This window comes from Tupaia chinensis, unplaced genomic scaffold (assembly GCF_000334495.1).
Source record: "Tupaia chinensis unplaced genomic scaffold, TupChi_1.0 Scaffold144255_1, whole genome shotgun sequence".
Classification (NCBI taxonomy): domain Eukaryota; kingdom Metazoa; phylum Chordata; class Mammalia; order Scandentia; family Tupaiidae; genus Tupaia; species Tupaia belangeri.
The window spans coordinates 2,812,791-2,837,437 of record NW_006204113.1 but is presented as its reverse complement, the minus strand read 5'-3'; the positions used below and the strand labels follow the sequence as shown (position 1 = coordinate 2,837,437).

General features: G+C 40.9%; 1 protein-coding gene across 1 annotated transcript in view; it reads left to right on the top strand.

Moving 5' to 3' along the window:
• The window catches only part of PCGF6 (polycomb group ring finger 6), a 61,837-nt gene extending 37,648 nt beyond the window's left edge, over positions 1-24,189 (top strand). The window contains exons 10-12 of the mRNA XM_014583318.2: positions 6,895-6,993; positions 14,943-15,029; positions 23,993-24,189. Coding sequence (XP_014438804.1) covers positions 6,895-6,993; positions 14,943-15,029; positions 23,993-24,049 — 243 coding nt within the window. The 3' untranslated portion in view covers positions 24,050-24,189. The remainder of the gene's footprint in view (positions 1-6,894; positions 6,994-14,942; positions 15,030-23,992) is intronic.
• The last annotated feature ends 458 nt before the right edge of the window (positions 24,190-24,647 follow it).

The following is a 24,647-nucleotide window of genomic DNA, read 5'->3' as shown; positions in this document are numbered from 1 at the left end:
CAGGCCCGATATCAAAAACTTCTCAAAAAAAAAAAAAAAAAAAAAGAAATGGGGTGTGGTCACATCACAACCTCGGAAAAAAAAAGTTACTAGAACATTTATCTCATGAAAGATAAAAATGAGGTGGCAGAACTATTCTCGACTGAAGGCCATTACTGAGACAGGACAACAAAATGAAACACGTGATCCTCCTTTAGATCCTGGATTAAAATAAGAATAATTTATAGGGACCAGCAGTTAGCGTAATGGCTATGTCACTGGACTCCCATGTAATCAATTGCGAATAATAATAATAATAATAATAATAATAATAATAATAAAGAACAATTTATAAAGGACATTATCAGGACAGTTGGAGAAATTTGAATGTGGACTTATGTAGATAATTGCATTGTATGAATGTTAAATTTCTTGAAAAATTTCGTAAGTTTCCTGATAATTATATGGTAGTTATATAGGAGAATTCCCTCTAATTCTGAGAAGAGAATTGCAAATACATTCAGGGCAAAATATTTCAGTGTCTGTAAATAACTCAAGTGGTCCAAGGGAAAAAATAAACATACAGATATATGAAGAGATAAAGCAAATGCAATAGCATGTTTGCAGCTGATAAACTAAACGAAGGACAGTGACTGTTCATTACACTGTCCTTGTACCTTCTTTAGTTGGTCATTTTCCAGAAGGTTAGGTGAGGGCGAGGAGTTAAAGAAATTAAAAATGTCTTGGGCCAGCAGGTGGTGTGGTGGTTAAGGCATTGGACTCCCGTATGGGCAACTGCAGTTGGTGGCTTGCTTTCTCATTTACCCTCTGTCTCTCTGTCTTTTTCTGGTCAGATTTAAAATAATACTAGGTAAAATTAAATAACTCTTTTAAAAGTTTTTAAACTACCTAGTCCATGTTCAAAAAAATAATTTTTTTTGGAGAGGTTTTTGCTATAGGGCACGTGCGCTCACCAGACAGACAGAGACAGAGAGACAGAAAGTGAGAAATCACCCCCCGGGGGGATGGCCATGCCGCAATCCCTTCTCCTCCATTCTCCTCTCGGGATCTTGGGCACGCACGCACACGCGCCCGGTGTGAGTTTTAAGCCACCGGGTCCGGGAAGTGAACTGCGGTTGACTACGTGGGAGTCCAGCGACATAGCCATTACGCTAACTGCTGGTCCCCTCCATGTTCAAAATTTTACTTGTCTCAATTGTATTTTTTTTTTTAAACACTTTGGGGCCAGCAGGTGGCATGGTGGTTAAAGGCGCTGGACTCCCACATGGCTAATCATGGTTCAAGTCCCAGACCTGGCAGCTTGCTTTCTCACTTTCTCTCTCTCACTCTCTCACTCTGTCCCTCTCTGGTCAAATTTAATTAATTAATTAATTCATTAATTAAAATAATTCTTTTTAAAAAGATAACTTTAAGTTATTAAAAAAGATAAAATTCACGGGACCAGCAGTTAACGTAATGGCTAGGTTGCTAGACTCCCATGTAGTCGACTGCGGTTCAAGTCCAGGACCCAGTGGCTTAAACTCACACCAGGTGCGTGTGTATGCATGCCCAAGATCTAAGTTTCTTATTTCTTTTTTTCCTGTAATTCATTGGTAACAAACTGAACTGTTTGTCGTGTAGTTTCCTACTGGTCAGGTTTTTTTGTCTTATTTTATTCCATCTTTTTAGGGCGTGTGTCCTCATAGGAGAGAGACAGAGAGGGGGAAGTGAGGAGTTACCCCCTGGGATAGGGGTGGCCAAACTGCAGTCCCTTCTTCTCTAGTTTCTTTCTGGAATTTTGGACATGCATGCATACATGCCTAGCATGACTTTCAAACCACCGGATCTGGGACTCTTACCACAGTTAGCCATGTGGGAGTCGTGGAAGTCCAGCACCTTAACTATCATACCACGAACTGGTTAAGTTCTGATGTTGCTTCTCTTTGGTATAATTTTTATAGTTAAATCTGCCTGTTGATCAGACAGGTTAGATTGTGGGAAACCAGAATATGTTTTCGGTAATGCTGTTTTCATCAGTTAGGCGGCTATTTGTTTCTCTGTGTATGTTAGCAACCACTGATGCTCAATCTCCAAGTCTGTTGATTTTCTAAGGGTTGGAAAACGTTGCTGCTCTGGCCCCACAGCACAGTAGTTAAGCCTATGTATGGGGAGAGGGGGGTTGTATCCCACATGTCTGGCTGCAGTTAAAACCCAAGTCCCATGGATGGGGGAAGTTGGGGTCCATGGGCCCAAAACCTAATGCAGGAACAGCAGCAGACCCAACTTTATTTCATGCTTACAAAAAATTAGAGACATGGACACAGAGAGGGGATAGCAAAACTGAGTTTATTAAGAGAGGGAAGGAAGAACAGAGCTCTCAAATAGGGAGCAGGACTGGAGTGGGTTGTTGAAGAGGAACTGAGGCAGAATTAGGAGGGGCTTTGTCCTGGCTTGTTCTCAGGAGGGATGAATGCATGTGTCCCTTGTAGTTGGGAGTCACATGTTAGATGTGTCCACTTATTTCTTTTCTCTCTTTTTAAAAAAAATATTTATTTATTGCATTAATTCTATTTGTTATTCTTATTTTTAATTTGACCAGAGAGAGACAGAGAGAGAGAGAAAGAGAGAGAGAGAGGGAAAGCGAAAAAGCAAGCTGCCAGGTCTGGGAGTTGAACCATAGTTGGCTATGTGGAAATCCAGAGCCTTAACCACCACGTCACTTACTAGCCCCAGATACAAATCATTTTAAAGAGACAAACTGGCTCATAATACAGCCATGTAACTGCAATACTCTTCAGAGCTTACATGTGCCAGCATTGTTATTACTTATTTATGTACATTAGCTTATTTACTCTCATGACAATTCTGAGGTAGGTACTATTTTTAGTTCTAATTAACAAATGGAGGGTCCAGCAGGTGGCATAGTGGTTAAGGTACTAGACTCCCATGTAGCCGATGTTGGTTCGGGACCCAGACCTGGCAGCTTATTTTTTTATTTTCATTTTCTCTCTCCTTCTGTCTCTCTCTGTTCAAGTTGATAATAACAATAATAATAACAAATAAAAAATTAAATAAATAAAATAATTAACAAAAACAAATGGAGACCGAGACATAGAAAGATTCAGTCAGGAACTTACCCAAGGACTTGCAACTAGAAAATGGCAGAAGCGAAGTTTGAATCCATGAAGGCCGTCTGTGGAGTACCTGCCCTTATGCCTGTGCTCCCTGCCGTACTGTGGCAGTAAGGAGTCATTTATCAGTTGCTTGTGTGTAACCAGCATACCGAAGTACCTATATAGTAATACTTACCTAATATAGGCTTGTAGTTTTAGTCAGGAAAGATGTTAAGAAACAAACTACGAGAGCCAGGTGGTGTTGCAGCCGTAATGACACTGGACCCATATGGTCAAGTCCTTGATCCCATCCTGGGACTCCCCGAGCATGTCCGTTGTAGGTGCCTGTGTAAGGGCCAGCTGAGGCTAGGGGTAGGTCACAGTGTGGAGACCTTGTTAGGGGGCCTCTTTGTCTCTGTCTCTGGAAGAAATAAGCATACATATTTTTAAATATTTATTTATTTAGTTCTATTTGTTGTTATTATTTTTTAATTCCACCAGAGAGAGAGGGAAGGAAAAGTTTAAAGCAAGTCGCCAGGTCTAGGACTCAAACTGCAATCAGCCACGTGGGAATTCAGCACCTTTAACCACCACACCACCTGCCAGCTCCAATAAGCATTTTTTTTTATTATTATTAAAAAAAAAAAGAGCCAATGAACCAGTCAGGTGTTGTGGTGGTTAAGGCAGCTGGATCCCCCATGGCTGACCGCAGTTTGAATCCCAGACCTGGTGGCTTGAAAAACATGCTGGGCACATGTTCATGCGTGCCCAAAGTCTGGGGAGAATGGAGGAGAAAGGAATGCAACATGGCCATCCCTTCAAATGGGAATGATTTCTGACTTTTTCTCTCTATGTCTCTATTTCTCTTTGGTGAGTGCATGTTCCCTATAGCAATAAATAAATAAATAAATAAAAATAAAAAGAAGAAGAAGCTGAGTTATAACTAAGAAAACTGAGTGCTGTTGTGTGGAACAAATGTATACCTTACCTGTCCAGGTTGTCTTGGTAGCCTTTTTAAGCTCTTTGTGCCCCTAGAAAAACATTTAAGTTTCCTCAAAGATACCATTTTAGTTGGGATTATCTTAGTTTTTCAGTTGTCTTAAATAGTATCCATAATGGTCTTAGAGAAAGAGGAGCTGGATAAACATTCGTTTCTTTTTAACCCTGTGGTCTCTACCTGTCACCTCCTACATCTCAAATTAGTGGATCACTTTCTACGTATCTCTAGATGTTAATCTTTTAATTCTCCACTTAAAAAGAAATAACTAGGGAGACCAGCAGTTAGCATAATGGCTATGTCGCTGGACTTCCATGTAGTTGACCGTGGTTCAAGTCCTGGACCTGGTGGCTTAAACTCACACCGGGCATGTGTGCCAAAGATCCTGAAAGGAGAATGGAGGAGAAGGGATTGCAGCATGGCCATCCCCCCCAAGTGGGTGATTTCTCATTTTCTGTCTCTCTGTCTCTCCCTGTCTCTCTGAAAAGCGCTCATGCCCTATAGCAAAAACCTCTCCAAAAAAAAAGAAATAACTAGGGACCAGTGGATGGTGTAATGATTGCATTGCTAAATTCCCACGTAGTCGACCGTGGCTCAAGTCCTGGAACCAGTGGCCTAAAACACACCATGTGCATATGTGTACGTGCCCAAAATCTCAGAGTAGAATGGAGAAGTAATTGCAGTGTGGCCATCCCTTTTGGGGGGTTATTTCTCGCTTTCTGTTTCTGTCTCTCTGGTGACTGGATATGCCCTATAGCAAAAATCTCTCTTTAAAAAAAAAAATGATACAAAACAAAACAACTCTTTATTATGGAAAGAAAATTTTTAAAAATTATTGTTTACTTAATTTTATCAAGTACTATTTTAAAATTTGCTATAGGGCACATGTGCTCCCCAGAGAAAAAGAGATAGACAAAGTGAGAAAGCAGAGGGTGCAGGTCTGGGACTTGAATCGGCCATGTGGGAGTCCAGCACTTTAACCACCATGCCACCTGCTGGCCCTATTATGTAAAATTTTGAACTCATACAAAAGTAGACAGAATAGTATAATGAACCCCCATGTATGTGTCATTCCCAATTAAATAATTTTTTAAATAATTATTTTATTCAACTTTGTTTGTTTCAGTTTGACCAGAGAGAGATAGAGCAAGTGAGAGCGAGAGAAAGTGAGAAAGGAAGCCACCAGTTTTGGGGATGTAATTGTGGTCAGCCATGTATAAGTCCAGTGCTCTTAACCACCACTCCACCTGCCAGCCCCCCAATTAAGTACTTTTGAACTTAAGACCAGTCTTGTTCATCTGTACTGTCATTATTTTTCTCCTCCAGTATATTAGATTGTCAAAAAAAGTCATGATGCATTTTTATGTAGAAAAAGTATGTCCTGACTTTTCTGACAACCCGATAATTTTGAAGCAAATTTAAGACTATATATCATTCATCAGTAAATAATTCAATTTGTTTCTGAAAGATAAGGATTCTTTTTACAAATATAACAGTAATGTTGTTATATTTCAATGATTCTTTGATATAATATTCAGTGTACTATTTAAATTTCCTAGATTGTCTCATGAAATTGTTTTATGGGTTTTGTTTAAATTGAGGTCCAAATGAAGTTCATACTGGTACTTGGTTGATATAGCTCTCATTTATATCCCTTACTCTTTTTTATTATTTTTAAAATTTGCCAGAGGGTGCATGTACTTGCTGGAGAGACAGAGAGGATACAGGAATAGTGAGAAGTCCCCTCTCCCTGTGAAGAATGGTCACACCACAGTCCCTTCTTTTCTCTCTCTTTTTGGGAATTTGAGCATGCATGTACACATACTCAACATGTTTTTCAGGCTGCCAGTTCTGGGACTCAAACTATGCGGTACACCATGTGGGATCCAGCCTCCTTAACCTTGCCATGGACTGACCCTGTTATGTGATTTTTATCTAGCTATTCCTCCTCTATCTTGTCTTTTTTCTTTTTAAGAATTATTTATTTACTTTTATTTATTTATTTTTGAGAGAGAGATTTTTGCTATAGGGTACATGCACTCACTGGAGAGACAGGGAGATAGAAAGGGATGGCCACATCACAATCTCTTCTACTCCATCATCCTCTCGGGATTTTGGGCACACATGCACATTCACCCATTGTGAGTTTTAAGCCACCAGGTCCAGAACTTGAACTGCAGTCGACTACATAGGGTGTCCAGCCACGTAACCATTACACCATCTGCTGGTCCCTAATTTTTTTTAAGTTTGCTATAAGGCACACGTGCTCACCAGAGAGAGAGAGAGGAGAGTGGGAGGGAGGGGAAGTGAGAGATCCAGTTCCAGGACTCACACTGCAGTTGGTCATGTGGGGATCCAGAGCCTTAACTGCTACACCACCTGCTGGCCCCCCTCTTGTTTATTTACCCTTACAGTTTTCTTGAAAAAGCTAGGTTGTTTTAGACATTTGATCTTGGGTGTTCTCTCTCTCTTTCTGAAGTGTAAATTAAGTACTTGAATGAATAAATTTCATTCTAAGTTTTCTTTTGTATTTGTTGAGATATTAAAAATAAACCACAGAACCTTTCTATTTAAAAGAATTGGTTGACATACTTTCAAAGAGGGAGATGCAAAGAAGAATTTCTATTTTTCTTTTTTGATATGTAAATTAACTCGTTTTGTAGTAATTTTTCTTTCGAGGGTCTGTTGATTATCTTTGCTATAAAATTTGCTTTCTGGTTTACATAGCATATATACATAAACATTCATGTATGTGTTTATATGTGTATATATTTAGTCTGAAAATAGTTTTATTTATTTTCGTAGCCGTTGGAAAAGAAGTTCGTTCGTGTTTCAGGAGAAGCAACTATTGGACACGTAGAAAAATTCCTCAGAAGAAAAATGGGTCTTGATCCAGCTTGTCAGGTACCATACATGGATGTCAAAGGAAAAGTGAAGTTGTGAGGTTACTTTCAGAGTGTGGAAAGAACTGTCCCTAGGATTTTGTGCAGTGACTTCTCTTTCATGATGTAGACATCGTAAGTGTTCATTGAATAGTGATACACAGTGATTCCCACCACTAACGTGAATCACACTGACCTCCTGCCCATTTCTTACTGCCCTTGATGACCATTTATTGGTGTCAGAGAAAGGCTGAGGAGATGAAGGATTAAAGCACTTCTGGGGCCTTTATTCCATCTCTTATCATCACTTTTCTTCAGAGGACAGCCTTGCATTTATCAGTTGTTACAGTATAACAGACAAGCTCAAGACACCTAGAAAAATGAAATATGTGTCTGATATAGACCCTATTCGTTTTTTCAGGCATTGAAAAATATCTCCTATTTTAGCTACATAGTATTTTCTTATTATAGGATAGAACTGTTAAATCTCAGGTACTATTGAACATAAAAATACAAATACACTCAGGCCAGTGGGTGGTGTGATGTTTAGTATGCTGGATCCTACATGGCTGACTCCAGGGCTCGAGTCCCATACGTTATGGGTAGAAAAACATACCAGGTGTGTACACATCTATGCTCAAAATCCTGAGGAGAGAATGGAGGAGAAGGGGTTGAGGTGTGGCCTTCTCTGCTTTGAGGGGGTGATATTTCACTTTCCCTCTTTCTCTGTCTCTCCGGCAAGCACATACACCCTGTGGCAACAATCTAAAAGAATGGAAAAGAAAAAAAAATACAAAGATAGTTTTGTGGGTTCAGTGAAAATGCACTTTTATACAGCTTTGCTTTTTCATTAGTTGTAAAGGTTTTTGTTATTCTACATCATGTGTAAACTCTCACTAAATAATTTTTTATCTAAATAATTTTTATCTAAAACTTTCTATTTAGTATTGGTTATATTAATAGATATATTAATGATTGAGGGGCCAGCAGATGGCATAGTAGTTACGTCACTGGACTCCTACATAGTTGACTGGGGTTTGAGTCCCAGACCTGGTGGCTTCAAAATCTCTCCAGGCACATGTGCAAATGTGCCCAAGATCCTGGGAGGAAAATGGAGAAGGGATTCCAGCGTGGTCATTCTCCATAGGGGCTGGTCTCCCCCCCGCCCCGGGATGGGATGATTTCTCACTTTCCCTCTCACTTTGTCTCTTTCTCTTACTCTTTCTCTGGTGAGTGCACATGCCCTAAGGCAAAAATGTCTTTAAAAAAATAAATAATGACTGAGGGTCAGCAGGTGGCATGGTGGTTAAAGGCACTAGATCCCCACATGGCCAACTATGGGTCAAGTCCCAGACCTGACGGATTACTTTCTCCCTTTCCCTTTCTCTCTCTCTGGTCAAGTGAAAAAAATATCAACAAATGTCATTAAATAAATAAATAATTGTTTTTTAAAGAAGTGATTGAAATTTTGGTAGGGTTGTAGTGCCAACACTATATATAAATGTATGTTAAATCCAATGAAAAGTGACGTCTCTAATTGAGCTTGACATCTGCTGACTGTATCTCCTGGTAATTGATACGTAGAAATGACTTTTCTATTATCTTATGGCCACAGAGAGGTTGAGGTTTTATTTATTTATTTATTTGCCTTTTTTTTTTTTAAAGGTTTTTGCTATAGGGCACGTGCACTCTCCAGACAGAGAGAAACAGAGAGACAGAAAGGGAGAAAGCACCCCCCAGAGGAATGGCCACGCCGCAATCCCTTCTCCTCCATTCTCCTCTCGGGATCTTGGGCACGCACGCACGCGCGCCCAGCGTGAGTTTTAAGCCACCAGGTCCGGGACGCGAACCACGGTTGACTACATGGCAGTCCAGCAACATAGCCATTATGCTAACTGCTGGTCCTGAGGTTATTCTTAGGCTTTTGGGTAGAGACAGATAGATGTTTAAGACTTCTAGGGATCCCTAACAGTCTATTATTTATTTATTTATTTATTTTAAGAATTATTTATTTAATTTTATTCTTTCTTTTAAAAGATGGGTAGGGAAATAGAAAGTAAGCCACTAGATTTGGGACTCGAACTACAGTTGGCCATGTGGGAGTCTGGGGCCTTAACCACCATGTCACCTACTGGCCCCTGGTCTATTATTTCTAAAAGCAAAAGTCAGAGACTTTTCTAATTATATAGAGTAAGAAGTGATAGCCAGGAGGGCCCTATAGGATAGAGATTGTTTCCTCTGTGGCTAGATTTTTTTTTTCTTCTTCCATCTAATTTTGATGCCTTTTATTTCTTTATTTTGTCTAAGTGCTCTGGATATAAGTTCTAGTATCTGTGGCTAGATTTTGATAAAGTACAGCTACCATTTATTACATCTGAAGATTTAAGAGATTTGATTTTCAAAGCTCTCCCTCAGGGCTCTCCCTCCCACAGTGGCTCATGCTGCTAAGATGCTGTGCTCCACAGGCCAAGCCACACTGGCGGCCCAGATTCAATTTCCAGTCAACCTAAAGGTCAGGCACAGTGGTTAGAGTCTCTGGTCTCAGCTGGGAAGCCGAGACAAGGGGGTGGTGATGTGATGAGACCCTATCTCTCTCTCTCTCTTTTTTTTTTTTTTGGAGAGGTTTTTGCTATAGGGCGCGTGTACTCGCCAGAGAGATAGAGAGACAGAAAGCGAGAAATCATCCCACAGGGAGGATGGCCACACCGCAGTCCCTTCTCCTACATTCTCCTCTCAGGATCTTGGGCACGCATGCACACATGCCTGGCGTGAGTTTAAGCCGCCAGGTTTGGGACTTGAACCATAGTTGGCTATATGGGAGTCCAGGGACATAGCCATTACACTAACTGCTGGATGAGACCCTATCTTAAGGGGAAAAGAAAGAGTTTTAAGAGAGGGAGAAAAGCTCTGAGTCTTTTTTTCTTTTTGAGGAGAGGTTTCCCTGATTTATTTAGTTAATTGACAAAAATTATATATTATGTATTACATGATGTTTTCATGTATATATTGTAGAAGGGCTAAATCAAGCTAATTAACAGCATTAACTCACATATTGTTAACGATAAGAACACTTAAAATTTCTGCTACTAGCAATTTTCAAGAATATTGTACATTGATACTAATTGTAGCCACTATGTTGTACAATAATCTCTTCTGGCGCCAGCAAGTGGTGTAGTGGTTAAGGGCACAGGACTCTCACATGGCCCATCACAGTTCAAGACCTGGATCTGGCAGCTTGCTTTCTCACTTTCTCTCTATCCCTCTCTGGTCAAATTAAAATAAAGAAATAACTAAAGTTAAATAAAATAATTCTTTAAAAAAATATCTTCTAAATTGATGTGGGTTTCTCTTTTCCTCATATCATAGAATTAAAGGCTTTTAGCATTTTAAAATAAAATGATATAAAATTTGTTTCTCTGTCAGTTCTTGGCTCTTTAAGTAAATATTCTTTCCTTATTCAGATACATTATCTTATCTCATTCATAAATTACTATTTCACCAAAATATTAAAATAATGCAGCACAAAATTATTAAATATGCAGACTAATTAATTTGTGACTAAAACTGCTTAAGGTGGGGCCAGCAGGTGGCGTAGTGGTTAAAGGCACTGGATTCCCACATGGCCGACTACCATTCAAGTCCTGGACCCGGAAGCTTGCTTTATTGCTTTCTCTTTCTCTCTGTCTCTATATGGTCAAATTAAAATATAATAATAATAATAACATGGAATTAAATAAATAAATAGTTCTTTAAAAACAAACAATAACAACTGTTTAAGCCTTCTAAATCCAAGAAAGTATATTTAGTGTCATCTGATATGAGCAGAGAGAGAGATTTAAGTTGATTAAAAAACCAGAGATTGGGACCAGTAGATGGTATAATGGTTATATCACTGGATTCTCCTGTCACCTACTGTGGTTCAAGTCTTAGACCTGGCATCTTTAAACTCATGCTGGGTGCATGTACATGCGTGCCCAAGATCCCGAGAGGAGAATGGAGGAAAAGGGATTGTGGCATGGTCATCCCCTCTAGGAGGAGCTTTCTCACTTTCTGTCTCTCTGGCGAGCGCATGTGCCCTATAGCAAAAAAAAAAAAAAAAAAGATCAGTAATTACTCAAATAGATCTATTTCACATACAGACCTTAGTGTTGCTGAATTACCATAGTCGATTTGATGGTAATTTTTTTTTTTAGATTTTTGCTAGAGAGCACGTGCATTTGTTGGAGAAACAGAGAGACAGAAAGTGAAAAACCACTCCTTCCAAGGCGGAGGGGTGACCATGCCACAATCCCTTTTCTTCCGTTCTCCTCTTGGGATTTTGGGTATGCATACACACATGCCCAGCGTGAGTTTCAAGCATGTGGTCCAGGACTCCAACTGCAGTCACCCATGTGAGAGTCTAGTGAGGTAACCATTATACCATCTGCTGGTCCCAGTTTAGTGTTCTTTTTTTATTTTATTTATTTTTTTTTTAAATAATAGAGGTTTTTGCCTTCATAGCATGTGTGCTTGTGTGTGTGTGTGTGTGTGTGTGTGAGAGAGAGAGAGAGAGAGAGAAAGACAGTAAGAATGAAAGTGAGGAATGACCCTTCCAGGGAGGATGGTCACGCTGCAACCCCTTCCCCTCCAGTCTCCTCCCAGGATCATGAGCATGCACACACATATGCCCAGAGTGATTCTGAAGCTACCAGGTCCAGGACTTGAACCATAGTCGGTCATGTGGGAGTCTAGTGATGGAACTGCTGGACCACTACGCCATCTGCTGGTCCCCAGTTTTGTGATATTCTTAATTCATGGATGCCTACTTACTGTATTTTGTTTTGTAACTACTCTTGTCCATATTCCTTTGTATATTATTTGATACCTAAACCTCATTTAAAAAAAAAGAATTATTTAATTTTGTTTATCATTATTATTATTATTTTAAATTTGCTATAGGGCACGTGCTCTCACCAGAGAGAGACAAAGTGACAAAGCAAGGTGCCACGTCCGTGACTCAAACTACAGATGGCTATGTGGGAGTCCAGTACCTAAACACCATGCCACCTGCTGAGCTACTTATTTTGTTTTTATGAAATGAAATTTTGAAAGTCTATATCACATTGATCACTAAAATTTTTCACGTAAAAGATGTGATATCAGGGTTTCTTATTCTACCATAACTAGTTCCATCTTAAAAGGTACATTCTTTTATTATTATTATTATTATTATTATTATTATTAGGTTGTTGGAAAAGTCATGACATTTTTCCCATGCAGAATATGTCATGACTTCTCCAACAACTCAGTATCATTACTTATGTGGTATATGACCTTTGGCTGTTGGTTAAAGTTAGTTTCCAAATCATTCTTTAGAAAAAGACCAATATATGTTGTATCTCTACCATTTATTTACTATCTGTCTATACTAAATTGAGCTCTATGTACTTGGCTTCGGGAATACCGATATAAGACAATTCATGCCACTAAAGGCAGAAGAGTTTTGTGAGAAAGATACATAAATAAACAACGAGCTGTAGGATGTGATGAGTGCAACAATAGAGATAGCCAAGCATAAAGGCTTTAACTCAAGAATGGATCTGAAAGACGGACAGGAACTTGCAGATAGACAATATACTTATTAGTAAAGAGAGTATGTGTGAACAAAGAGGGATGGGCCAGTGTGGCTTATTCATAAAAGCACATTAATAATTCTGTCTGGAGGCCAAGCGGTGGTGTGGTGAAACAGTTGACTCCATGGGGGTGGGGGCCATCAGTATTCAGGCTCCGAGGCCTTCTCACACATGCTGGGTGCATGTACACCTTGATCTGGGATGGGTGGGACTGGGCCTGGAGTGTAGTATGAAGACCCTGTTGGTGGTACCCTGTTGTCTCTCAGGGAAGAAAGAAAGGGGCGGGGAGGGAGGAAAGGAAAGGAAGGAAGAAAGTAAAATACTGTCTTGAAATCTGTAGTGCGATTTTGCTTAACTATGCCACTAGCAGGTAGTGTAGTTGTTGAGGTGCTGGACTCCTGTGGCCGACTGTGGTTTGAGTTCCAGACCTGGTGGCTTGAAACTCCTGCTGGATACATGTGCATACATGCCCAAAATCCCAAGAGGAGAATGGAGAAGGAATTGCAGCATGGCCATCCCTCCAGGGGGTGATTTCTTGCTTTCATCTCTGTATCTGTGTCTCTTTCTCTGGACATGCCCTATAGGAAAAATTTCTAAAAAAAAAAAAAAAAGCCAAGGGCAGGCCAGCAGGTGGTATGATGGTTAAAGTGCTGGATTTGCTGGATTTCCACATGGTTGACAGGTTTGAGTCCAAGACCCAGTAGTTCAGAACTCACACTAAATATATATATTTGGGGATGGCCATGCTGTAATTCCTTCTCCTCCATTCTCCTCTCGGGATCTTGGGCATGCACGCACATGGACCTAGCATGAGTTTTAAGTCACTGGGTCCAGGACTCAAACTTCAGTCAGCTACATGGGAGTCCAACAATGTAACCATTACACCATCTGCTGATCCCAATAAATAAATGTTTTAAAAAGTTAAAAGATAAAATGTTAAAGGTTTTCCAACCTTCATAAGACTACCTCACAGTCTGATTTTTGCTCTATGATTCAAAAATATTATTGCTGTTCTTCGTATTAAGTCTTGATGCTTCTGAAGCTAGAGAGATTATGCAGAGTTAACACAGCAGGCCAGAGACTCCTGTATTTAGAAATCCTGCTTAGAGTTGGCCCTGTGGCTGTGATATACCTCTCAAAACAAACAAAACAAAACAAAAAAACTCACGCCTGCACATGTGTGTGCGTGCCCAAGATCCTGAGAGGAGAATGGAGGAGAAGGGACTGTGGTATGGCCATCCCCCTGAGGGATGTGATTTCTCATTTTTTGACTGTTTCTCCAGTGAGTGCACGTACCCTATAGCAAAAGAAAAAAAAAAAAAACTTAAAAAAATTACATTTTTAAACATTAATATCTTTTACTCATTTTATCATGAAACTTTTTCAAATTACTTATTTTAATTTTATTTATTATTTTATTTTTTAATTTGCTATAGTGCATGTGTGCTCACCAGAGAGGGACAGAGAAAGAGAGAAAGGAAGAAAGGAAGCTGCCAGGTCCAGGGCTCAGACCACAGTCAGCCATGTCGGAGTCCAGCACCGTAACCACCACACCACCTGCTGGCCCTGGAATCTTTTTTTTTTTAATGTAATTTCCAGACCCAGCTATAGTGGCACAGGCAGTGGGATGCCATTGAGCCATAATGGAGCCATATGAGAAGGCCCTAAGCTTAGTTCCCGAGTTGAGTTCCGGACTTGACCGCATCGGCTGCACCGTGATTCTGGCTGTCTGGAAAGCTGATGGGGAGAGGGTCACGATGTGGTGAGACCCTTGTTTGGGTCCTCTGTCTCACTTGCTCTCCCTCTTTTTCTCATAAAAGAAATAAGTGATTTAAGTCTTACACTGAATACATAAAACATGATTTAATTTCCCAGAGATTCAAGGAAATCATTGTGAGTATCAGTTGTAGGGTGCTCTAATTCTCTTTCCACTTTACCTTATTTTCTTTTGTAAAATTTTCTCAAACCTTTCTGGACAGTGTTTAATCAGTCTAAAATAAAATAGCAAAGTGTACTCTGGAAATAATCATTTTTCTTAAGTTTATCTCTTCCCTGAATCAGAGAGGCAGACAGAGGCACAGCACTCCCAGGAGGGTCCTGATGCCGTGACCCACCTCCAGCCTTAGCCAGCCTGGATCATGGGCATACATGTGCCTCCTGTACTCGGGAAGGTCTCTGGACACAAACCAGTAACCTTCTCATGCGGGCGTGCCTCGCAGAGTGTCGTGTTTACCACTGCGCCACTGCCTAGCCACTGGAAATCACTATTTGGACTCATTAAATTGAATTTCATCTTCATTTTTTCCAGATAGTATTTTAAAGCAGGAAGGCAGTCTGATACTGTTTTGTTTGTCCCTAGGTAGATATTATCTGTGGTGATCACTTGCTGGAGCCGTATCAAACTCTAAGGGAAATCCGACGTGCAATAGGTGATGCAGCAATGCAGGTAAGTCTCCGATTAAACCTGCCTGCTAACAGAGTAGCGATTTAGTGAGAGAAAACCATTTCTCCAGCAAGTGGCATGGAGGTTAAGGCCCTGGATCTCCATGGTCAACTGTGCTGTTCGAATTCCAGACTTGGCAGCTTCAAAATCACACCAGGCGAGGGGGACCAGCAGAAAGTGCAATGGCTATGTCGCTGGACTCCTATGTAGTTGACCGTGGTTCGAGTCCCAGACCCAGTGGCTTAAACTCATGCCAGGTGCATGTGCATGTGTGCCCAAGATCCCAAGAGGAGAATGGAAGAGAGGGGATTGCGGCATGGCAATCACCCCCTGGGGGGTGATTTCTCGTTTCTGTCTCTCTGTCTTTCTGGCGAGTGCACACGCCCTATAGCAAAAACCTCTCAAAAAAAAAAAAAAAAAAGTGTGTGCAAGCATGCTCAGGATCTCCAGAGGATACTAGAGAAGGGACTGCAGCATAGCCATCCTAGGGGGTGATTTCTCCCACCCCTGCTTTCTGTCTCTCTTTCCATCTCTGGTGAGTGCACATATCCTACAGCAAAGACTCTGAAAGTTCTATGTTATCACTAAAGTTTTTATAAATATTTCACAATTTTTCTATAATTACCGGGACTATAAATAATAACAATAATATTTCATTGAATGCTTTCTGTGTGTCAGGCACTATTCTAAGTAGTTGGTAAAGATAAGTTCACTCATTACTCATAATTATAGAGTAATTATATGAGGTGGGTATTCTTTTAGCTCCCGTTTTTTAAAATTTTTTTGAAGAATTATTTTATTTCAGTTTATTTATTTATTTTAATTTGACCAGGGAGGGGGAAGAGAGAACAAGAGAAAGTGAAAAAGCAAGTCTCCAGGTCTGGGACTTGAGCTGTGGTCAGTCAGCCATGTGGGAATCCAGCACCCTTAACCACCATGTCACCTACTGCCCCCCCCCCCAATTTTTAAAAGAAAATGATTTAATTTTATTTATCATCTTTTTGTTGTTGTTGTTTTGTTTTGTTTTTAATTTGCTACAGGGCATGTGCACCCAGCAGCAAGAAAAGTGAGAAAACCAAGCTACCAGGTCTAGGACTCAAACCACAGTTGATTATGTGGGAGCCCAGCACCTTAACCACCATGCCACCTGCTAGCTCCTATTCCCTATTATTATTTTTTTGTTTGTTTAAGGTTTTTGCCATAGGGCACATGGGCTTGCAAGAGAGAGACAGAAGCTGAGAGGAAAAGTGAGAAATCACTCCCTGGGGGAAGAGCCACACTGCAGTCTCTTCTCTTTCATTCTTCTCTTGGGATCCTATCCCCTATTTTAAAGAAGGAAAGTGTGAGGGCTCAGGTGCCCTGGTGGTTAAGGCACTGGACTCCCACATGACTGACCATGGTTTGAGTTCTAGACCCATGGCTTGAAAATCATGGGTGTAGGACTTGTGCACATGTATGCCAGGATCCTGAGAGGAGGATGGAGAAGGGAGCCATCCCTCCAGGGAGTGGTTTCTCACTTTCTTGCTTTCTCTGTCTCTCTCTGAGGAGCACATGTGCCCCATGGCAAAAACCTTTTAAAATAAGTAAAATAAATAAAGATAAGGAAAGGCCTAGGCATGGTAGCATGCACTGAACACTGCTCTTTGGCAGAGTGAGGCCATGTCAGAGACCCAAATTCGATTCTCAGCCAACCTTGAAAAAGCCAGACATGCACCTGTAGTCCCAGCTACTCAGGAGGCTGAGGCAAGAGGATCAGGACCCAATGACAGTCTGTCTAAAATACACACCCTACCACCACCACCAAAAAGAAAGATCAGGGAACTTAGGTTCAGAAAGAACATGTAACTTCCCACAATGAATTAATGGGTGAGCCAGGGTTCAAACTCCAGGCAGTTTGATTTTAGAGGCCGCGCTCTTTCTTTCCTGTCCAGTACTGCAGTAGCACATTTTAGAGCTGTATGCCTCAGAAGCATATGTAATACTAACAAGGATTTTATGAACTCCCAGCTTAAACACATTTTGTTTAATTGTTAGAAATATAATTCTGGCTATCAAGGGGGTAGGACACTGCTTCATGGGCACTGGAAGCCATAAGGGAGGCTGTGGGTACAAATCCTTAATAGATCTGAGGATACCAGTGATCCTGGCTGACTGGAAGGTTGGGGTGAGGGTGGTATTACGGCATGGCAAGACCAAGACCATGTTAATATACCTGTTTCTGTCTAACTCTGTCTTTCTCTGATTCTCTCATTAAAAAAAAAAAGAACTTTAAAAAAAGCCTTAAAAACAAAGAATGATGTTTCTTTGTTTTAATATTATTGCCTATTTGTTTGACTGAGTAAAGCCCTATTTAAAATAAGATACAGAATATTTTAAGTACTATCTTTTTTTGATTGATGACTTTTTAAAAATGAATTATTTCTCTTATTTGTTATTATTATTTTGGAATTTGAGCAGAGAGAGAGGAAAAATGAGAAAGCAATCCACCAGGTCCAGGACTCTCTCTAACTGTGGTCGGCCATCTTGGAGTCCAGATCCTCAACCACCACACCACCTGCTGGCCCCAAGAACTTTTTTAATGTTAGTTATACACATCCTTGGAAGAAGTAGAAATACACGTACATATTTATATGTGTGCATACATACATATTTCTCTTTTTTTTTTTTTTTTTGAGAGGTTTTCGCTATAGGGCGCGTGTGCTATCCAGACAGACAGACAGAGACATAGAGACAGAAAGCAAGAAATCACCCCCCAGGGGGGATGGTCACACCACAATCCCTTCTCCTCCATTCTCCTCTCGGGATCTTGGGCATGCACGCACACACGCCCGGCATGAGTTCTAAGCCACCGGGTCCAGGATGCGAACCGCGGTCGACTACGTGGGAATCCAGCGACATAGCCATTACGCTAACTGCTGGTTCCCCATACATACATATTTCTAAAAATCCAAAAGGAAGGAACCTACTCAAACTCATTCTATTAAGCTTCCATCACCTTGATACCCAAAGCAGACAAGAAGACAACAAAAAAAGAAAATTACAGATCAGTATCTCTTATGAATATAGTTATAAAAACCCTCAACAAAATACTAGCAAATGAAATCTACCAAGCATGGGACCAACAGATGGCATAATGGTTAGGTTGCTTGACTCCCATGTAGCTGACTGCAGTCAAGTCCCAGACCGAATGGCTTGAAACTCACACCAGGCGCATGTGGAGAAGGAATTGTGGCATGACCATCCCCCCCAGGGGGTGATTTCTTGCTTTTTGTCTCTCTGTCTCTGTCTCTCCAGCTAGTGCATGTGCTCTATAGCAAAATCTCTCTCTCATAAAACAGTCCAACAGCACATTAAAAAGATTATACACTATGACCAAATAGGCCTAATCCCAGGTACGAAAGCGTGGTTCAACATAAAGCAAAACAGTAATGCAATACATCATGTTAATAGAAGGAAAGATAAAAGCCATATGATCATATGATGTAGAAAAAGCATTTGATAAAATGCAACATCCCATCCTGATCAAGACTTTCAACAAGATAGATATAGGAAGTACGTTTCTTTCTCTTTTTTTTTTTTCCTTTTTTGGGAGAGCTTTTTTTTGCTATGGGATGCGGGTGCTCACCAGAAAGGCAGAGAGAGACAGAAAGCAAGAAATCAACCCCCCGGGAGGATGGCCAAGCCACAATCCCTTCTCCTCCATTCTCCTCTCGGGATCTTGGACACACATGCACACGCACCCGGTGTGAGTTTAAGCCACCGGGTCCGGGACTTGAACCGCGGTCGACTGCATGGGAGTCCAGCAACATAGCCATTATGCTAACTGCTGGTCCCAGGAAGTATGTTTCTAAACACAGTAAAAGCCATATATGACAAGCCCAGAGCTAACATCATACTGACAAGGAAAAGCTGAAAGCTTTCCCACTAACAACTGGAACAAGATGAGGCTACCCACTTTCTCTACTCCTCTTCAACATAGTGCGGGGAGTCCTAGCTAATGCAATCAGATAGAGAGTAAAGTAAGAGACAGTCACGTAGGAAAGAATGAAGTGAGATTGCCCCTACTTGCAGATGACATTATATACATAAAATAGCCAACATAATCCACAAAAATATTCATAGAAATGATAAGTGAATTTGGCAAAGCTGTAGGATACAAAACCAATATATAACTCTACCTTTTTTTGTTTTTTTGTTTTTGCTATAGGGTATGTGCATGCCCCCAGATAGAGGGAGATAGAGATAGATGCTGAGAGAGAGAGAAAGTGAGAAATCATTCCTGGGGAGGTGGAGAGGACAGCCATGCCACAGTCACTTCTCAAGTCTCAGGATATTGGCCATGCATACACACGAGCCTGGAACATTCCCCAAGATAGCAGGTCCAGGACTTGAACTACTCACTCAGTCAAGTGGGATTCAGTGGCCCCAGTCCCTGTGCCACCTGTTTGCCTCCCAAAAAATCTAAGGTGTTTTATATACCAACGATAAACAGATAGAGGCAGGAAGCAATTGAAGAAAGTAGTCTCATTTATAATAGCCACAAAAAATTAAATACCTAGGAATAAACCCAACAAAAGAGGTAAAAGACCTTCACAAGAAAAACTGAAAAAGAAACTGAGAATGATACAAAAAAACTGGAAAGACATTCTTTGTTCTTGGATTGGAGGAATCACTATAATCAAATTTCTACACAAATTCATTTACAAATTCAATATGATTCTGACCAAATTACCAGTGACGGTCTTCACAGGAATAGAAAACAATCGTGAAATTTGTCTGGAATCATAAAAGACTGTATCGCCAAGGCAACACTGCAAAAAGAACAAAGTAGGTAGCATCTCATTACCCAGCCTCGAAATATGGCACAATCCCTTCTCTGTTCTCCTCTCAGGATTCTGGGACACAAGCACACACACCTGGCATGATTTTTCAAGCCACCAGGTCCAGGACTCAAAGTGTGTTCAGATATTTGGGAATCCAGCACCTTAACCACCATGCCACCTCCTGGTCCCAGACAACTGATTTTTGACAAAAAGGACACAAGACAATCCAGTGGAAAAAAGAAAGTATTTTCGGTAAATGGTGCTGGAGGAACTGGATATCCCCCTAGAGAAAAACAAAACTGTATTCCTATCTCTCACCATTAAGAAAAATCAATCAAAGATCTTTTTTTTAATAATTATTTTTATTTAACTTTATTTCTTTTTAATTTGACCAGAGAGGGACAGAGGGAGGGAGAGGAAAAGTGAGAAAGCAAGCCAGGTCCAGGACTTGAACTGCAGTCAAACATTTGGGAGTCCAGCGCCCTTAACCACCACACCACCTGCTGGTCCCAAAATTGATCAAAGATCTAAATGTAAAGCCTCAAACTATAAACCTACTGACAGAGGGCCAGCAGGTGGCATAGTGGCTGGGTCCCAAATGGCCAACTGTGCAGTTTGAGTCCTGGACCCAGTAGCTTGGGGAACATGCCAGGCATGTGTGCGTCATGTCTAGGATCCTGAGGGGAGAATGGAGGAGAAAGGATTGCCCAGTGGCCATCCCCTGAGGGGTGCTTTTCTTCTTCTTTCTCTCTCTCCCCTCTCTATCTCCAGTAAGTGCACATGCCCTATGACAAATTTAGAAAGGACAAAACAAAACCTGCTGGTCTAAAACACAAGGGAAACACTGGAAGACACTGGAGTAGGCAAAGATTTCCTTTTTAAAAAAATTATTTTAACGTTATTTATTTATCCATCTATTTATTCAAGGGAAACCAGAGAGGGACAGAGAGAGAGTGAGTGAGAAAACAAGCCACTAGGTCCAGGACTTGAACCTCAGTAAGTCATGTGGGAGTCCAGTGCCCTTAACCCCCACGCCACCTGCCAGCCCCGGAAAAGATTTCTTAAGTAAGATCCCTCAAGCCCAGGCAACAGTTCCAAAGCCAGGCAAGTGAGATTACATCAAGCTAAAGAGCTTCTGCACAGCAAAGGAAATGAGTGAAGAGAGTCTACAGAATTAGAGAAAATATTTGCAAACTGTGCTTCTGATAAGAGATTGACCAGAAAATACAGGGAACTAAACAGCTCACCTGCAAAAAACGAAAAAGGAAAGAAAAGAAAAATCTAACTGAAAATGGCAAATGAGCTAAACAGATAACTCTCTAAGGAAGACATATGAATGATGAATAAGCATTTGAAAAAAATATGTTCCTCTCTTATAAGGTGAATGCAAATCAAAACCATATGAGCTATCCTTATAATGTGCATAGATATGATGTTTTAAGTGACATATAGTTAACCCCAGTCAGAATTGCTATGATAGTAAAAAAAAAAATACGTTGAATGGCGAATGCTGGCAAGGGAATGTAAATTTACATTCCCACCCGCAGTTTAGGAGGGTTCTCATTTATGCACACTGACCTGAATAGACAAAAGCTGCAGAGAGACCATGGAAGTGGCTAACAAGGCTGAGGAGTTGGGGATAAATAGCAAGCGATTGCTAATGGAGACGGGATTTCTCTTCCCATTTAAATGGGAAGCCTCCAGGCCAGCAGATGGTGTAGCAGTTACATCATGGGCTTTCCACATAGCAAACCATGGTTCGAGTCCCGAACCCAGTGGCTTAAAATTCACCCCAGGTTGGGACCAGCAGTTAGCGGATTGGCTATGTCACTGGACTCCCACGTACTCGACCACGGTTCAAGTCCCGGAGACCCGGTGGCTTGAACTCACGCCAGGCGCATGTGCGTGCGTGCCCAAGATCCCAAGAAGAGAATGGAGGAGAAGGGATTGCAGCGTGGCCATCCCCCCTGGGGGGGTGATTTCTCACTTTCTATCTCTCTGTCTCTCTCTATCTGTCTGGCGAGTGCACATGCCCTATAAGCAAAAACCCCCCCAAAAAAAAAAAAAAATTCATCCCAGGTTTGTGCATGTATGTCCAAGATCCCAGGAGGAGAATGGAAAAGAAGGGGTTGCAGTGTGGCCACACTGTCTCTGTCTCTGGCAAACACACACACCCTAAGGCAAAATAAAAAACAAACCTCTTAAATAATAAAAGTAAAGAAAGTCAACAAATGGCCGATCGATGTGGTGACGCGACGAAGGAAAAAAAAATGGGGCTGGCAAGTGGCATGGTGGTTAAAGGCGCTGGACTCCCACATGGCCGACCACAGTTTAAGTCTCGGACCTGGTGGCTTGCTTTCTCACTTCCTCTCTCTCTCTCTCTCTCTGTCTCTCTCTGTCTCTCTCTGATCAAACTGGAAAATAATAATGATGATAATAATAAAGTTAAATAAAATAATTCTTTTTAAAAAAATCAACAAATGGGAATCATCCTACACTGTTGGTGGGAGTGTAAATTATTACTGTAGAAAATAATACGGAGTTTCTCAGAAACTTACAAAAAGAGCTACCAGTACCACTCCTTGGTATTTATCCGAAAGACATTGGTATTTGCCCAAAGGACAGGAAAATAGTAGGAAACACACTTGTACATCCATGTTTATGTAGCATTCTTCACAATTGCTAAGACATGGAATTGCCCTATGTGACCAAGAATGGATGGCTGGATAGAAAAACATGTGGAAAGAGAAAACAAGCCACCAGGTCTGGAATGTCCAATGGCCCAATACCACACCACCTTAACCATGATGCCATCTGCCGGCCCCCCATAGTACAATTTAAATGGAATGGTTTTTTTTGATTTTCTGTCTAGCTGTCCAGTGCTGAGAGTTGGGTGTTGAAGCCTCTAACTATTACTGTATTAGAGTTTCTCTCTTTAGGTCTAGTGATATCTGCTTTATTTATTTGGGGTTCTTGTTTATTGTTTTTTTTTTTAAAGAATTATTTTGTATAATTTTATTTATTCATTCATTTATTTTAATTTGACCAGAGGAAGACAGAGAGAGAAAGAGAAAGTGAGAAAGTAAGTCACCAGGTCCAGGACTCGAGCTGTGGTTGGCCACATGGGAGTGTCCAGCGCCTTAACCACCATGCCACCTGCTGACCCCTGGGGCTCTTATTATTTTTTTTTAATGACCATCATTGTTAACTTATATTTTACGTCAGATTTTAAAAGAAGGGATAGGATTTAGCCATGTTTTTGTTTCTTCCTATTTCCAAACTGAACTTGAAGAAGCATGAAATATAAATAAATCAGAAAAAAAAAAAAAAAGATAGTAAGAGGGAACAGCAAATGTCATAATGGTTATATCACTGGACTCCCACATAGCTGACCATGGTTGAAGTCCCAGACCTGGCAGCTTAGAACTCACTCTGGACACGTGTGTGTGTGTGCCCAAGATCCCGAGAGGAGACTGAAGAAGGGATTGCAGTGTGGTCATCCTCCCTGGGGGTGATTTCTCACTTTCTTTCCGCCTCTGTCTCTCCAGCAAGTGCACACACCCTATAGCAAAAATCTCTCTTAAAAAAATTGAATTGAATTGAAATAGATAGATAGATAGATAGATAGATAGATAGACAGACAGACAGACAGATAAAGATAGCAGTTCATAGTCAGAGTAGAAGTCCAGGACGCCTGTCCCACCGCACTTTTTCTGTGTCACTCAGAGCAGGTGCATGTATACTTCCCAACGAGTCCTCTTCTGGCTAGTGTTCCAGCGCTTTATTCATGCTTTATTATGGTCAAGTCTCCTGTTAAGGGAGCCCATGCTTAGGTATACCATTAAGTAGTCTATGGAGAATCTTTAGATCTTTCGGAAAATTGTTTAGTCATAGATAACCCTGGCTAATTATGGATACATGATAGCTTTGGAATTGGCTCCCAGGAACCATTAAAAAGGCACATTGACAAGAAATATCTGGTGATGAGGTGAGTGAATAAGAAGGACCTTTTAATCTCTTTCAATCAAAGAGCTCACATTACATAAAATTACGAAAAATAAGCTTTGGCTTAATTATTAATATACCTTGTTTTAAAAAACTGTAGAATAGCCTTTTTGTTAATTTGTTCTCCTCCCTTTTCAGGATGGTCTCCTTGTCCTACATTATGGGCTTGTGATTTCTCCTCTGAAAATAACTTGAAGATTTTAGGCATATTAAGAGGAGGGACGCGACGAAGGAAGCTACTGCAGGACTGCGTCTGGCCAAAGATTCCCACAAAACATGCCACTGTTACCACTCATGCTGTGCGAGATGCAGCCAATCTGTTCTCAGCACCAACACTCGTAGATTTTTAAGTACGTTTGGAATGACGAAATGCGTCTGTGTTACTAGAGACTGTATGTGAAAAGCATCCATAGCTCAGGGGAGACATTTCTAAACATCAGATTTTAAAATTTCTTATGATTTCAAATACTTCCATGTTGATCTTTACTTCCTATCTTTTTTTTTTTTTTTTTTAAGCTTGTCAGAGAATGTGTACACTCACTGGGGAGAGACGGGCAGGTGGGGAGAAAGTGAGAAAGCATCCCCCATGGTGGATGGCCACGCCACACTCTCTCTTCATTTCCCCTTCTTTTTGGAACATTGGGCACTCACTCACACATGCCTGGTCTATTTCTCAGACCTCCGGGTCCAGGACTCAAACCATGCAGTCAGCAATGTGGGACCCAGCCACCTTAACCGCCACGTCACCGGCTGGCCCAGGTTACTTCGCATCTTCGAGGTACATTGATCACTG